This window comes from Cajanus cajan, chromosome 1, assembly GCF_000230855.2.
Source record: "Cajanus cajan strain Asha chromosome 1, NIPB_CcT2T_4, whole genome shotgun sequence".
NCBI classification, from domain to species: domain Eukaryota; kingdom Viridiplantae; phylum Streptophyta; class Magnoliopsida; order Fabales; family Fabaceae; genus Cajanus; species Cajanus cajan.
In genome coordinates this window covers 6,189,336-6,206,663 of record NC_138517.1, presented here as the reverse complement: position 1 = coordinate 6,206,663, position 17,328 = coordinate 6,189,336, and the positions used below count along the sequence as shown (strand labels likewise).

The window sequence follows — 17,328 nt, the reverse complement described above, 5'->3', positions numbered from 1 at the left end:
TTGAAATATAGGCCACTAGAGCAACAATTTTCGGACGAAACTTTTATATGTGGAGAAAATAAGATCACATTAGATTGCAAAATTTTGTATTTTTAAGCTCTTTCCACACGTCAGGTAACTCTACTTTGACTTCTCAGGTCAGGCTATGTACATTATCGGGAAGCCAATTACATTTGACCTGTGATCTGATGATATTACAGGTAACTACTTTAACAATGTAATCTGGAAAACAAAATAAACAAATCATGCTAACACAAAACCGAGTCTTCTTTCCTCAAAGGAATATTCAATCTCTTGAGCCAGGTCACCTCCATAAGTAGCCGGAGTCATGGACATATTCATAGGTATCGACACTTTCAAAGGTGTAGTGGGGACAGAAATGGGCATTTCCTTTGGGGTTCTATTCTCTTCATCCACCACTCTGGTTGTCTTTGAGGTGGTAGTGGATTGCAAATTGCTAAGTGCTAATGTTTTCTGCAACTTCTCGTTCTGTGTATTCAGTTCATCTGCAGCAGTTGCCACATTCGCTTTTGATACTGTCAAAGAGATGGGAGAAAGAGGTTGCCGTGTTAAAGGAGATTCCATGTCAATAACACTTCCAGAACCAATAGAGTGCTGTTTCATAGGAACACCAGCAATATCAAGTCCTTTTCTAGCTGCATTAACATAAAGAAAACAAAAGTGAGTGTTGAGAGTTCTAAATGCATGAACGTATGGCACATGATGAAAATCGCAAGTATAAATCATACATATATATGTATGCTGTTTGTGCAGATTATGTGAAACACAAATATCAAAGGAATGCTAGATATACCAGCTAGAAATTATGGGAAAATCAACCAGCTGAGATGTGGCTTTGACCTCCACCTTCAACATCAAACAAATATAAATGTCTAAACCGTTCCTTGGTGCCACATACAGCCTTACCAAAAAGCCATCATCAAGAGTACTTGGGAGAATCCGGTGGAGAATCATCATCTAAAACAAAGGAAAACATGAACAAGTATCCAACTATCTCCGGTTGTGTTTAGATGGCAAGTTGGCACATAACTACATTGATGGAGTTTGCTTATGTCATTTATTTTGAGAAGAAAATTAACAGAATGAAAAATGCTATGCTAATTACTAATGGAATCTGACAGTAATATAATTGCTTGCTTCATTAAATGAATGAAAGAAGAAGAAATAGAAGACAGAAAATTTGGATTTATCAATAATTATATTATGTTTAGCAGGATCTGGACCTAGAGAACCTATCACATTACAAACATCCCCCTTACCATTTCAGCCCAAATTTAGGGGAAGCAAATTCTTAAAGAGATTTGCATTGATTCCTGTTCGTTCCTTTCGACCAAACAGGAAGGAGATCCTTAACAAGTGAGAAATCTGCAAGCCAGAGACGTGAACAAAAAACTACCTGTTGAAAAACATGAACCATCATCATCCAGGTATCGTGATTTGTCAGTCTTCCTTGTGGAGAATGACTGAGTAGCTTTTGAATCAGGTCTTGGGGATTGACATCCAAGGGAGACTTTTCTACTTGCTGCACTTCCAGATGACATCCTAGGTGTCTTTTTTGCACTCTGGGCCTTTGAAGGGCTTGGTTTTGACCCATAGAGTACTTCCTTTTCCACTATCATTTGTCCCTGAAGTTTCTTCAGGTCCTAAAAACAGAAACATGATATGGTAACAAGTTGTGAAGCAAAAAAGACAAACCATATATTTGTTGGAGGACAAAGATCAATAAAATGTAGTCCAAATTTTAAAACTCAAACAAAAGTCAGGATTTACTCATAATTAAAAAAACTTATATTGGAGTTTTTTTTTTTGTAGCCACGGTACAATTACAAGGTATCCATCGTCAAAAACAATGATTAATCTCTGCCGAAGACCATAAGCACACAGAATGAGTATTCCTGCCTTAAAATAGTCTGTTTTATACCCAAGACTAGAATTTGAAAGCTGGACAACTTAACTAAGAAACACAAGCTACTATTTAAATGCAGTGAGTGGTTCATACCCGCTGCCTACGACGTTCTTGCTCCTTCTCTTGCCGTGATAGGGTGTAGTCCTCAAGCATTGAGAGCAGTCGGCTCTAGAAAGTCATACAGCAAAAATTAGTTTAAAACAGACTTACTGAGATGACCTCAAATAATTCCTTACGTGAGGGTACTTACACCATCATATGTGAACTCAATGCCATTGTCCTTTTCCCATGCTACAGTTTTAGAAGTTATAGCATCTACCATTGCTATATGCAAACAAAAGAAAATGAAAAAGACCGGCTACATTAATAAACAAACACCAAGGCACAGATAAGCAAAGTTGTTTTACTGTTAATATCATTGAGATGGTCAAGGTCAAATAACAAAACAATAAATATGGATAACAAAGTAACAATCCAGATCTATAAATACCTGGAAGTTTGTTAACCAAGGCACGGGCTTTCTCCGCTCGCTTGAGAGTAAGATGAATACCTCTCCCAGTATTATATCGATTTTCATCCTGGATGAAAAAAATGTACTATAAAATTAATAAATTGTAAAGTGTGAGCGTGATAGATGTATAAAAAAGTAATTTATTGTTAAAGATTTTTTCGAGACTGCACCAAATACCCTTCCATTATTTGAATCTATAGTGAAACTCTTTAAAAGTTGAAAAGATGTTATTGTCCCCTCGACTTACAAATAACATCAAATCTGTTAACATATTTGTGTCATGTGACCAGCACATGATTTATAATGATTTTTTCTTTCAAAAATGCCCCTCACCTCCTCCATTAAAACCAATGATTTTTGAAACAAATGCAACTTCAAGAAAGTTTACATTTTTGGATCTTCAGACTAGGGAAAGCTAGGTGAAATTTTGGAATCAATGATCCTAAAAGCATGGTCGGTTGTTAGTAGCCTCTACGACATAAAATTGAACCAATTTTATGTAACATTTTTTCAACTTTTAAGAGGTTTCATTATAGATCCAAATAATGGAGGGATATTGTGTGCAATCTCAAAAAAACACAGGAGGTGCGAGTGTAACATTTCTTCAACTTTTAAGAGGTTTCACTGTAAATCTAAATAACGAAAGGATATTGGGTGCAATCTTGAAAGAACACAGGGAGTGTGAATATAATATCTTTTCAACTTTTAAGAGGTCTCCCTATAGGTCCAAATAACGAAGGGATATTGGTGCAATCTCGAAAAAAACATCAGGGATGCAATGCAAGTGTAATTTACTCCTTTTTTTCATAAGCTATACTCAAAACAATTTTTAAAAAAATTCATAAGTCTTATTTTTTGTATTATGATTTTTTCAAAAGCTTAAAAAAACATTAATTTTTTTCAAAAGTGATTATTTTTAAAATAAAAATGATTTTTCATGAAAAAAAAATCTGAACAAAATCTTAAAGAACATTTCTATGAAGATTGAATTTTATCAACCTACTAAAATAGTATAATAAGTGTCCAATACTTAAATCTGGTGTAAGTTGGTTCCCACCTACGTATATATACATACATACATACATACATACATATATATATAACCATAACAGTTGATGAAGATTAAAAACTAACCCTGTTGTACTCCTCAAGCCAAGACTCTTCGTCACATGCTGACAACCATTTCTCAACTTTTTCTAGTATTTCTTTTCTAACAAAAGCTTCCTCTTTGACTCGGGCAACCTGAAGTTCAATTTGTTCAAGCACACAAGCAGGGTCTACAGATCCTATTAAAAGAAAGGAAGATGAAGACTTTAAGTTTGCTGCGGAAACAATTGCACTCAATTTCTATAGCTTCAACATTTAGAAGTTACCAAATTCTATAGCTTCAACAGTATATTCCACTGCACTATCAATTTCTGGAATCAAATGAGTCTTTTGACAAATCTCATCTAGCTCTGCTCTTTTCTTCAAAACAAGCTCTTTCATTTTGCTTGATTTTAACTCTTCTAACCTAGATACTTCTGCCTCAACCTGCATGAAATTATTACTTCTCCAGGAAATCTAAACCGCATAAAATCAAGAAAATTAGTCCTTACTTTCTCCAGTAAATATAACTTACATAATTGATGAAGTTCTCAGACAAGCTGTTTGGTTCAGTTACTTCATGTTCTGAAGCAGCTATATTACACGTAACATTCTGAAACATCTGTTGCTCTTCAATAGGTGTATCCATCAAATTCCAGAGCTCCAACATTGATGAAGCTAGATCTTGGAGCTGCCAGATCACATGCAATTTACAACTTTCAACCAGATAAAATAACATGAAATTATAAACACACATTTATGTTTCATATCTAGATTAGATCTTGGAACTGCCAGTCTTTACCCTCTGCATTCTCTGTAATTTAATTGTCCTCAATTCTTGTATAGCAATAGCCAATTGACTGATAGTATTGTTATCTACATTATTAGGTCCTTCTGAATTTCCTAAACTAGGGTGGACTCCACTGGCTGTCTGCTTAAAGTCCAAACCAAGCACTGAACAAAGAGAATTTAAGGTGTACAGGTGCTCTTGAACCTTCTTGACACGCTCACTCTGCATGCAAAGTAATAAAGATGCATCATGCTTTAAATTGTTTAGCACACACACAAAGAGAGAGAGTGAAGTAGAAGTAAATTATTGACCTTCTCCTTTTGAAGAGCAAGAAGCTGTCTGTGCAATTCTTCAAGCTTTCTCAATGATAAGTCAGTTTCATCTACAACAGCTGTAATATATTCTCTTGAATTATCAATCTCATTTGAGATACTTTGAATCTGTTCTTGAACTTCTACAAATTGATTTCTACGATCAGACTTCCTTTTTTGCATTTCCTCCAGCTCTGGGCGAACTCTTGCTAGCTCTTCCCTCAAGGTTACAGCTTTTTGGTCAAACTAGAAAAATTTGAGACAAGAACACGCCAATCCTCTTCTCATTAGATCTAACTGGATAACAAAGTAACCCAACCTTGACTGCAAAGCTCATGACAATAGCAACTAAGAAAACTATACAACAACAAAACTGTCATCGTCATGAGTGATCCATATTATGTAGGCTGCTGAACCTAACACAACCTTCCTCTTTTACCCAAGCTTGGAACAACTAAGAAAGCTATAGGGCATATTATTTTTTACAATAATCTGTATCATACCCTCAACCCAACAGCTATTTTTAGCACATAGTAACTCATTGTAAACAGTTTAAATACAAATCTGTGAATAAGCTTATATTGATAATCTCATAATCAACAAACTTCATTAATGCATCTTACTTGATCACTTCAAATTATTGTCACAAATACAATATTATATACAGTTTCATTTGCCTTAAGGCCTTTTATCCACTTTATAACTGGCACACATACAAACAATAAAAGTAATAAAATAAAATAAAAACTAGTGATTTATAAAATATCAAACCTGCCTAACATGTACTGGTCGTTCTCCCATTGCTGAACAGATACATGTAAGCTCGGCTTCAGAATCAGCAATTTCCTGCCTTATTTGAGCTCTAGACCGATTTGCTTTATCTACCTTTCTTCTGTATACTTCTAGACACTCTTGATCAAGCTCAAACAACATTCTATCTTTTTCAGTCTGAGACTCCCCAACTTCATTCCATATTATCTATCATGAAAAATAAGCCAAGACAATCAGTAAGAGTTTTCTTCAGTTACTGAATATTTTCTAGTTGGTGCAGGGAGAGTAGGAAAGATAAATTACAGAAAATTTTAATGTATACCTGAAGTTCATCAAGAAGTGATACACATGTTTCAGTTTGCAAAAGCGGATCCATTTGAGGTTTAGACATTTTGGATTATTTGTATCTACCAAAAACAACAACAAAAAAAACTCTTAAACCATTACCCCCAAAAAAGCCAGAATAAGTGAAACATGAGAAACAGTAATACCAAATTGATGTATCACAGGTATAGAAACCAACAAATACTTGCAACAGATTTAAAATCCATGATTAACCATTCAAAACAAGTCAACTTCCAAGAAGAATCAAGTTCTAATACAGAATTAAATTAACTGTTAATTAAATGATAGTAATGAGAAGCATGAATGCAGAATGTACTAAGTACAATAAAATAAAATCACTTTAAATGACAGCATGCTCATACTGTGTTGAGATTCTCACTTGAAAAAAGATTAATGCTAGAAGAAACTTTAGAAAATAATCTTAGTTGATGTCAAAGTCCGTAGCCAATGCATTAAGGAGGTCATTAGTCCCATCAAGGCTCAACTATATCTTAAATAAGTGAAACAAGGACACAATGTACTAGTTGATAAATAACGAATTCCCAGACTTCCATCATCTACTATTCTCTTTACTAAACAAATACTTAAAAAACCTAAAACCCACACCATTATCATTAGCATTAAGCTCCGAAGGGTTAGGGCAAAACCAGCATAATAAATACACAGAAAATGCCCCATTACATTACTGTTAGTGTTAGACCTCCATTCAAATGCTTCTGAAATTTTAATTTTTGACAGAGCATGATTCCATCATTTAATCCATGCAACCTCAAATGTTGGACCTTTAACCTATATGACCATTTTTCTTAAACCAACATCTCCAATGGATAAAAAAAAGAAGATGATCAAACTAATTCATTGAACCCCGAAATTCAATCAAAACAGCATAAAAAATTTTCAAAACAAGCACGTAGCTTTCTGCCAACAAGATTTGGGAAAATATTAGGAACACAACGCAGGTGAAAGAAACTGCAACCAAATGCACAATTGAAAACATAAGAAAAACAAAGAACCAACACGCTAAACACAAAAAAGAGGCAAGTGAAATTTTTTCAATAACCTGGGATGTGAAGGACACAAAACTACAACGAAAGATACTAAATTTAGATTGATGTCTTTTATGAATATATATATATATATATATATATATATATATATATATATATATATTGAAGAATTTGTGAAACCCAGATTTGAAACTTTGGCGTTACAGTTTCCTCGGAAAGCGAACATGAATTTGAGGGAACCCAGAAAAGCAAAGGCGATAAATTTACAAACACAGTAATGACCTGCGAAGGAAAGGCCCCTGGCAAGAAAGGGGAATCGATTATGCGAAGAAAATGAAAATGCAGTTTTGGGATTTTGAAAGGTTTGAATTGGGATTTGGGATGAGAGATAGAATAATAGGAAGAACAGAGAGAGAATGTAGCCGTTTGAGGAAAGCGGGTCAGAGACTTTATTTTTATTTTGTTTTATTGTTATTTCGTCCCCAGGGGATCTCAATTTTAATAAATAAAAATTGGTTTTATTTTAGAACATGTCCTCTTATTATAATTTTTTTCAGTACTAAAAAAATTTTTTAAAAAAAATACAAAAGTAAACCCACTGTCAATATATTTACAAAATTAAACTTAATTATTGTGCATGATTGGATTTTGGTTATCAAGGAATTGAATTTTGACCAGCACAGTTCTCGCTCATACCCAATTTTACCTATCAGAATTCGATTCCTTGGAATCTGAATTCTGTGTAGATTTTAACTTCTTTTTTTTTTAAAGGTTTTATTATATATATATATATATATATATATATATATATATATATATTTTAATTAAATAATATAAAATTTTTAATTTAAATAAAAAATAGTTATGTATTTTGTTTATATTATTTGTATAAGTTAAATATTAGAAGATGAAAAATAATATTTTAATAAGATAAATAAAAATCATTAACAATATTATTATGTTTATAAAACTTATATTTTTAAGTAATTTTTTATAAGTTAGAAGATGAAAATTTATATTTTTATGTAAATTTTAATAAGTTAGAAGATGAAAAATATTATTGTTATAAGTTAAGTAAAAATGAAAATAATTTTATGTTTATATAATTGAGTTTTTTTAATAGAATTGATAAAAATCAACCGAAAACCCTAACTAACATACCACTTTGAGGACGATATTTTATGTAAAAAAATTTGAATTTTTTTATTGAAATCAAGTTATTTCAATAGTTCTCATATTAATGAATTCAACGGTACAACTTTCACAAGTCAAAAAAATATATAATTCATCCAAAAACTTAGTCAAGAATTGAAAAAAGTTAACCCGTAAACCCTAACTAACGTACCAGTTCGGTGACAATATTTTATGTAACTTTTTTTAAATTTTTTTCCAAAACCCGAGTTATTTCAATAGTTCTCATATCAATGAATTCAAGGGTACAACTTTCACAAGTCAAAAAAATATGTAAGTCATCCAAAAACTTAGTAAAAAATTGAAAAAACTTGGTCAAAAAATATGTAAGTCATCCAAAAATTATGTGGGACCCACGCCTCAGGTGCACGTTACGCAAGCAGAGCATTGATTCCTTGTGGGTTCCATGTCTGAAACTGACTGGGACATGTCAGTCACGCCTTTTGAGGGCATTGATTCTCTATGGGACCTACATTTCAGGTGCACGTTATGCGAGTAGAGCATTGATTTGCTGTGGGGCCCACCTTTAAGATCGACTGGGACATGTCAGTAACGCCTTCTAAGGGCATTGATTCCCTGTGGGACCCACATCTCAGGTGCATGTTATGCAAGCAGAGCATTGATTCCTTGTGGAGCCCACCTCTGAGATCGACTAAGACATGTCGGTCACGCCTTTTAAAGGCATTGATTCCCTATGGGACCCACCTATGCATGCATTGGATTCCTTCTCATATGCAAGTGTCTCTTCGACTCAATCATCCCACCTCTATAAATAACCATGCTAACTATCAGAGTGACTATCATTCTCAATTCCATTCTTCTTTGGTTCATTTCAAACTTCCATTCTCAGTTACATCCTTCTTTCACTACAAGAAAAACTGTTATTATCTACGGAATTATCTACGGAAATTTTTCCGTAGATAAAATTTAATTATCTATGGAATATTATCTACGGAATTTTTTCCGTAGATAAAATTTAGTTATCTACGGAATATTATCTACGGAATTTTTTCCGTAGATAATGTCCAGTTATCTACGGAAATTTCTGTAGATAAGTTATCTACGGAAATTTCCGTAGATAAGTTATCTATGGAAATTTCCGTAGATAAGTTATCTACGGAAATTTCCGTAGATAACTTAGCTACGGAAATTTCCGTAGATAAATTCCGTAGGTAAAACATATTTTTATTATCTTTTCATTTTTATTTATTATAAAATAATTAGAATATTTAATTTAACATCATTAAAAAAATAATTATTATAAAATTTATTCTTTTTTAATTTAATTATTTATTATAATACTTTTTAGTTACCGTATTTACCAAAAAATTAATTTTAATTAAAATATATTTTAGAATTTTAGTTAATTCATTATCATTCACTCACTTGATTAAAAAGTGATAAAATATAATTAATTTTTAATTAATTTAATAAAATAAAAACTTTAAAATATATATCTAAAATCTGTAATAATTTCTTAAATACAAATATTTAATTAATTAATTTTAATATATACTAAATTTAATATTAGAAATTTTATAAATATTTTAGTTATAATTTTTATTATCTTTTGATTTAATATTAGATTTCTTTTGATTATGAAAGATATTTACCTGGATTTGAATTATGATTGTTATAATCTTTTGATTTAATATTGGATTTTATTTATTATAAAACATAATAAATAAAATCTAAAATCTAGAGCAATTTCTTTGATACTAATAACCATTATAAGATTTAATTAATTTAATTTCATTATTTATTATAATACTTTTTGGATAATATTTTGATTTTTAGTAACCAAGAACGGGTCAATCTCAAACTAGAATGGGTCATTCTAGACTACAAAAATGGCTTATAAAGATTAGATTGGAATGGGTCGTTCCAACACATGATTATATGAGTAAAATGCGAAGCCAGAACGGGCCGTTTAGATTTGGGAATAGGCCATTCCAAATATGGGCGTTGCAGGTAAAATGTGATTTTAAAACGGGCCGTTCTAGTTTTGGAACAGGCCGTTCTGAACGTTTTCTATTTTGCCTTTTGATTATTCTGTTGGGCTTCTTGTTGGATGTGATGTGTAGATATGTGGTTGATTTTGAGAATGATCATGTTTTGATATGTATTAAAGTGCTCTATGGGTTTCTACGGAAAACCTGTTTATGAGAAAGAGATAAAATAAGAATGTTTTGATCATGTTTACGGGAAACCTGTTTAATGATAACGAGGAAAAATATATTTTTATCACGTAAATTAAAAAATACTCGTAATAATATATTTGAAAATAAATTTGTTAATTTTTTTAAAAAGTTAAATTTATTAATATCATTAATATATAATAGACTTTTATTAAGATAGACTGAATTTTTAAAAAGGTTAGACCTATAGAAAATTCATAATAAATAATAAATCAGATATATATATTCCAAGTATGAATTAACTTATTTTCATCCCTAACATGATATAGAGAGAGAGTCATATGTTTAGTTTTTTTACTGGAAGAAAAATTATTTCCACGTATTAGCCCTAAACAATCAAAATTATTACAGTACTAGAAGGGTAATGTACAATGTAAAACAAATAAATAAATAAATAAGGGGAAGAAATGGAGTGTAAAAACTAAAAACCCTACTCATTCATTCCGCTCCGCAATCGCGAACCCTAACCCCTTCTCCCTCCAAACAAACACCAACCCCCTCCTCCTCTCCCTCTCTTCAAATCCCCAAACCTCCTCCTCCAACCCCCACTTCCCCAACTCCCTCCTCCACTCCTACACCGTCGTTGCTGCCTCTCCCTCTGACTCCCTTGCCTTCCTCTGCCACATCACCCAAACCCATTCCTCTTGTCTTGATGGTTCTTGTAGAAGAGCAATAAACCTACCGTCCTGGTGGTTCTTGCTCTTCCTCCCAACAACCACTCTCTGCACCCTCCACACCCAGATGCACCGAGGGAGAGTCGTCGCCGCCCACCACCACCCTCTGCCCAAGGAGACGCGCTTTCACGGCGTCAAGAAGCGCCCCTGGGGCCGCTTCGCAGTCGAGATTCGAGATCCCTGGAAGAAGTCGCTCGTCTGGCTCGACACCTTCGATTCCACCGAGGATGCTGCCCCGTCCTACAACAACACCGCCCCATCCTTTCGCGGGCCTGAGTCCGACCAGATTCCCCTCTACCAGGCCCACGGCTTCTCCAAGTTCGAGCCCGTGGTCCAGGTGAACCGGCCCACCACCAGCGGCATGAGCAGCACCGTGGAGTCCTTCAGCGAGCCTAGGGTTCCATTTTTCTTATTAGCTTCTGCAAAGTCTTATTTTTAATGTATGCATAAACTAGTTTTAGCTTATAGAGCTTCTTCAACTTGTAAGCTGATTAATTTGCCTTCATTCACAGGCATTTGAGAGTAGAGCTGCTTGAAGGGGTGGTGGCATATCATACTGGGCAGTTGGAGAAATCAAGAAAAGCATTGGGCTTTGCAAGAGCAAAATTTGTCCAGGTGTGATTAAAGTATTATAGCATATTTTGAAAAATTAATTGGGTAGAAGAAAGAAAGTCAAAATTTTATGCTTCTGTTCTATTTTTTGGTCTCCATGTTTCATTGCTATGGTTATTGGTCGCTGTGACATATAACATAGTCTTACAAGATGCACTTCAATGAGATAAAGATCAACTCAAGCTCAAGCTCCTATAACATTCAGAATTCAGCATTACTAATTTTAAATTTTAAAGACACCACTACCGGTAGATATTGAAAATCCCTCTGGCTTCAGGTTTTTTGAAATAGACTGTGTTTTTTTTTGTATGCCCCCTACACCCTTTTTATCTTTCAAAGAAGGAAGAGAAAGAACTTAACTGTCCAGCCAAATAGACATTTTGTACTTTTCTCCTCTTGTAATCAATGTCTTGTTTTTGTTGTAGCTGCAAGTGCCAGATGAAGCCCTATCACTTGTTATGAGCATGGGGTTCTTTGAACTTGATGCAAAAAGAGCATTGCGAATGAACAATCAAGATGTTGGGAGTGCCATTGATTTTTTTGTTGAGGAAAAGGTGAAGAAATTACAAAAAAAGGAGGAGGATATTCAGCGAAGAAATGAAATTAAGTGAGTGATACTTAATTAATGTTTATTAACATTATTTATTTTAGTTACTCTTTCTAAATAGCTTGCTTCCAGGGAACAAAAGCGTTATGGGATGACACCTTTAAAAAAAGCTGTAGATCTAGAGAGATTGAAGGAATTGGTCTCTATTGCGTAAGTGTTATTTTTGTGTTGTATTGTCTAGCATTGATATTTGGTGCAGTAAAGAGGCTACTTCTTTGTACTTAATGCAAGTACCTATGCTATAGCACTTATAATTAATTTATTTTGTTCATGCGTGGCTTCTATCCTCTAGCGTTGCATGCATACATGCAATTCTAACATGAAGAATTCATTATAACCCAAGTGGTTGTGACATTGCTGGGTTGTAACCTTTAATTCTAGATAAAATATGTAATAAAGGCTTGGTGGGTTGAGTTTCATGAAAATTAATTGAATCAACCTTGTGTTACACTGAATATAAGTAAACCCTACACACAACTTTACGCTTCTTTATGAGCCAAAATGTATAGGACCCTGCAATCACATAATGAAATTGAAATGCCAACCACTTGAACTATTTATGTTTCAGCACCCAAGGGTTACTATCCAACTTTAAACAGAACTGAAAATCATTATTTAAATCCACCAAATCAATTTGGATTTGGGAATTCCCTGGAGAAACATTTTTTGAACTTCGTTGGTGGTGAATTTTTGTCTTCCTACAACATCTCGTAGAGAAGTTATTTAGGAAATAAAACATATGTTGTTGTTTACTTCTGTCCTGATTTAAATTAAGCTATACATATATTTTTTAAAATATTTAAAAAAATCCATTCTCTAATAAATACATGCTAAACTTTATGTGATAACATGAACAAAGAATGAAGTGGTCCTTTTCTCTATACCCGTCTCTGTTTGGGAAATTTTTATAATAAAAGTAGAGTTCCTCGAATTTCATAACTCCTAACCCATAAGAATACCCAAAATTTCTCTACATTTCTTTGTTTTTGACTCCTAGCTTCTGTGCCATGGTGCCAGTTGTAAGACTCATAACAAATAGTTTTGGAGACTTTCTAATGTGGAACTTACTGTGAAATTATTTACCATGAATGAAGAATAACTACTTGAAATGGTAATTGTGCATAATATATTGGCTTACATTCTACACCAAAATAAAATAAAAAAAATTGGCTTACATAATCATTCCAAGTGGTTGTGTTTGTTCTTGGTTTTCAATATTGTTTCGTAGTTTCTTCCAATGGATCAGTGTATCTGCAAGAGAATAGTACTATTTGCTTTTGACTAGTTCATTTACGCAGATGGAAGCATATGCTTGGACATTTTACAAAATCAATGGAGCCCAATTTATGATGTAGCTGCAATACTTACCTCAATTCAGGTCCTAGTTATCCTCTATCTTTTGACATTGCTTTAAGACTATTAATGTTGGCATTGAATTTATGCTTCTGTGAAGTTATGAAAGAGCTCATATGGCCTTATTTTTTATAACTTCATTGTTTTGTAATGTCAGATTTTTTCCTTCTTAAATAGAAAACCATAAGAATTTATTGTATTCATTTTTAATTCCATCACTCAACAAATTAGTAAGCATTTTGATAGAATGCATTTTTTTTGCATTGTTCTGAATATTTTCTGTTCACATGAAACTGGATTTCCTATTGCAGTCGTTGCTTTGCGACCCAAATCCTAACTCTCCAGCAAATTCAGAAGCAGCTCGGATGTTTAGTGAAAACAAATGTGAATACAACAGAAGAGTAAGAGAGATTAACAAAATATTTGTTAATAAATCCTTATATTATAAATCACTTTTTTCTTAATTGTGAAAACATTTTTATTATATTCTCTTGCTCTTTTTGTATCTGACCTTGGCTTTGATTGTCATTTTTATTTCATCAACCTAGTCTAATGTGCTAATGAGTTATATTGTGTGTGGGTTTCGTATTGGCAGCATCAACAAATGACCAGGAAGTTTTTAGTTTCTGTTATGATGATAGATTTTGTCATGGTTTTGAAGAAGTGTTGGAACGGTACAGGGAATTGGTCCCTCAATTAAAGCTTGCATGTATTGAAACATTAGCCAAACTTCATTTCCATTTTATTATCCCTGTAATTCGTATCAGCTCTCTGCTTATGCTTTTTTCCCTGAGAAGTGATTTTATTAATATTTCTAACCAGGTAAAACTATTTATAAAGATTGGTGTGGAAAGGTATTTCCGTAGGTAAGTTATCTACGGAAATTTCCGTAGGTAACTTATCTACGGAAATTTTCGTAGGTAAGTTACCTACGGAAATTTCCGTAGATAAGTTACCTACGGAAATTTCCGTAGATAAGTTACCTACGGAAATTTCCGTAGATAAGTTACCTACGGAAATTTCCGTAGATAAACGCATCCGTAGATAAATTCCGTAGCTAAACGCATTCGTAGATAAATTCTATATCCGTAGATAAAATCCGTAGATAACGTTATCTACGGAAAATTTTCCGTAGATAACGTTATCTACGACCTTATTATCTACGGATTTTTTTCCATAGATAATCCGTAGATAATTATCAGTTATCTACGGATTTTCATCATTATCTACGGATTTTTTCCGTAGATAATGTTGATTTTTCTTGTAGTGTTTGTTTCGTTTCTCACTTATCAAATTCCAAAAATGTTGTTGTGGAAGCAAAATAAACACAGGTCTGCCTTCATTGGTAGAACGGTAAGTTGAACATCATCGTTATTTGCTTAAAATTTCAATCAACCTCTTACACATAATGTGCCTAATTTTGTTAATCATTGCAGGAGACTGAAAATATAATTTCCTCTTACTCTCATTCAATGTCAGAACCCCACCCTCTAATTGTTCCTATACTAGAGGAAGTTGGTTTTTCTGGGGTTGCAAACCTTAGGCATCTCAAGGTGGATCACACATTGGTGATAACTTTGGTCAAAAAATGGAGACTTGAGACTCACACCTTCCATTTTCCAACAAAGGATCACTAGTGGAAAAAACACTTTTAAAATCGGTCATTTTTTACTTTTAAAATCGATTCTCTTACCCATTTTAAAAGAGCCGATTTTAAAAAGTTGTACTTTTAACATCGGTCATTGCCCGATGTTAAAAGTATAACTCTTAACATCTATACTTTTAACATCGGTCATGCATAAACCGATTTTAAAAGTTAGACTTCTAAACTGGAACAGGTCATTCCAGGTTTCTCAAAAGACCTAAAACTGTAGTCTGGAACAGGCCGTTCTACAATTAGAATGGGTCATTCTGGTTGAAGAACGGCCCGTTCTGGTTGTAGAACGGTCCGTTCTGGTTGTAGGATGGCCCGTTCCAGATTCAAAATTTACTAGAATACAGCAACAGCAAAACTAGAGACATGGGAAGAGAATGAGAATGTTACCTTGATATAGTAGTCTTGCAAATAAAATGAGAAGTTTGAGACTTTAGATGAGAGCGCGAGAGAGTAAAGAAAGGAATGGAGGGAAAGAGAGAAAGTATAGGCGTTGAAATTTTTAAAATCGGTTATTTAAGAATCGATTTTGTATACTACATACAAAATCAGTTCTTAATTAGCCAATTTTAAAAGTAGCACTTTTAAAATCGGTTCTGAAATAACTGATTTTAAAAGTAGTATCAAATACCTTTTAAAATCGGTTAAAAGATAGCTAATTTAAAAAGTAATGTCATTATTTACAAAATTGTCACTACGTCACTTTTAAAATCGGCTACTTTTTAACCGATTTTAAAAGTGATTTTGTACTAGTGAGTGCACCATAACACTGAAGGATGTTACACTTCAACTCGACCTAAGAGTTGATGAATTACCAGTCATTGGTCCAACATTATATGACTAGGAGGATATATATTCCATATATCTCGACATCGTGTCAATTAAAGGAGAGTCACTAATTGGCTCTATGGTAAGATAAAGTGGTTGAGAGACAATATGTTGGAATTACCAGAGGAACCATCTCAAGAAGAACTTCATGCACATTATAGGGCATATATATTAGGTTTAATAGGAAGTGTTTTGATGCTTGAAAAAATAGGCAATAAGGTACATCTTATGTATTTATCTTTATTAATAAATCTTAGAAGAACAGGACGATATAGTTGGGGGTCTGCTTGTTTACCTATGTTTATATAGGGAAATTTGTAAAGCCACAAATGTTACGAGTTGAATAATGGGTGGTTGTGCATCATTATTACAGTCTTGAGCATGGCATCGCATGTCATATATTGCACCAATTTCTAGAATACCACCAACATTCCCTTTGGTCTACAAATGGAGCAAGGGTAGAGTACTAAACTTTCAAAATGTACCTCATAATGATATTTTCAGATACAAATCAATGTTTGATCACATTCAGGCTGATGAGGTAAATCTTCGTAACAAAGTTTTATTTGTTTCTTATTATTTTTTTTTTGTTTAGCATATTATCTTAAGTAACAAAGTTTAATTTATTTATAGTTTTTATGGGCTCCATATCAAGGCTTGCAAGCATCAATACCCATGCAAGCATATAGAGATGCCCAACTGTGGACTTCATGTACCCTCATCATTTGTTTTGCAATTGTTAAATGACACCGATCGGATAGAGTGAAATTACAATTTTGTCTCTTCCAGGATGTCCTTTCTCCACCCAATAATTTGGATAACCTATACAAGATTGACATGAGGGGAAGACAAGATGAAAATTGGGTTACACGACATGCTCAATGGATCGACATGTGGAACAATAAACGTGAGCACACATTAATGGGTCATCCAACACAAAGCCTATTATTTCACACAAAAGAATACATGGAATGGTACTTGGCCAATTCCATCTATTTCCTATCTGTGCCACGACTACTACAAGATCCAAGGACCTATCAACAACGAAGGACTTCCACAACATTTGAAACTAGTGCAACTTCCATGCCGTCATATGAAGAGACTCATCCGCATATATCAAATTCTCCACACAACATCACGCCACAAGAAAACATAATTGATAGAAGTAGAGCTGTCAAAATGGGCTTGGCCCGGTGAGCCAACCCGGCTCACCACGGGTCCGAGCCGGGTTGGGTTGAAAAAAATTTGAAATTTTCAATACGGGTCAAATTGAACCCGGCTCACTAACAACCCGGCTCACCCGGGTTGAACCCGTGGTGAGCTGGGCTGGCCCACCAACCCGTGATTAAAATTTTTTTTTGAAAAAATACAATAATTATTGGGCTATGGTGCAGTCCAACACGAGACAATAATAATTTAATGTTAGATTGTGATTTGTAATATTTTTATGATTTTGTATTGTA

General features: G+C 33.7%; 1 protein-coding gene and 1 long non-coding RNA gene across 4 annotated transcripts; one reads left to right on the top strand and one right to left on the bottom strand.

Annotated features, from left to right (window-relative positions):
- Positions 1 to 16: 16 nt before the first annotated feature.
- Positions 17 to 7,201, bottom strand: LOC109804596 (65-kDa microtubule-associated protein 3). Of its 2 annotated transcripts, XR_002240245.3 has the most exons (14): positions 7,031 to 7,201; positions 5,719 to 5,803; positions 5,397 to 5,603; positions 4,626 to 4,871; positions 4,327 to 4,536; positions 4,060 to 4,215; positions 3,812 to 3,971; positions 3,573 to 3,724; positions 2,418 to 2,505; positions 2,178 to 2,251; positions 2,021 to 2,095; positions 1,418 to 1,664; positions 815 to 978; positions 516 to 656 (listed from the first exon to the last, which is right to left on the bottom strand). XR_002240245.3 is itself a non-coding variant. In XM_020366451.3 (13 exons), exons 2-13 carry the CDS (start codon positions 5,785 to 5,787, stop codon positions 244 to 246), a joined length of 2,097 nt encoding a protein of 698 aa, XP_020222040.1. In that variant the 5' UTR covers positions 5,788 to 5,803; positions 7,031 to 7,199; the 3' UTR covers positions 17 to 243. The 2 variants fall into 2 exon arrangements, 1 of the variants encoding a protein (XP_020222040.1); XM_020366451.3 differs by lacking the exon at positions 815 to 978 and having other exon boundaries at positions 17 to 656; positions 7,031 to 7,199.
- Positions 7,202 to 11,069: 3,868 nt separating this feature from the next.
- LOC145957331 (uncharacterized) lies at positions 11,070 to 14,015 on the top strand. Of its 2 annotated transcripts, XR_014433552.1 has the most exons (6): positions 11,070 to 11,426; positions 11,849 to 12,030; positions 12,103 to 12,180; positions 13,329 to 13,408; positions 13,695 to 13,784; positions 13,979 to 14,015. It is a non-coding gene; the product is annotated as an uncharacterized LOC145957331 (long non-coding RNA). The 2 variants fall into 2 exon arrangements; XR_014433551.1 differs by having other exon boundaries at positions 11,071 to 11,426; positions 13,695 to 14,015.
- Positions 14,016 to 17,328: the final 3,313 nt, after the last annotated feature.

Bases quoted from the DNA above. Each gene is read 5' to 3' on its own strand.
- LOC109804596 (XM_020366451.3), bottom strand. From the start codon at position 5,787: ATGTCTAAACCTCAAATGGATCCGCTTTTGCAAACTGAAACATGTGTA. The intron at 2,506-3,572 runs GTTAGTTTTTAA...TTTTTCATCCAG, and splicing joins GGCTTGAGGAGTACAACAGG to GATGAAAATCGATATAATAC. The intron at 2,096-2,177 runs GTAAGTACCCTC...ATGACTTTCTAG, and splicing joins TTGAGTTCACATATGATGGT to AGCCGACTGCTCTCAATGCT.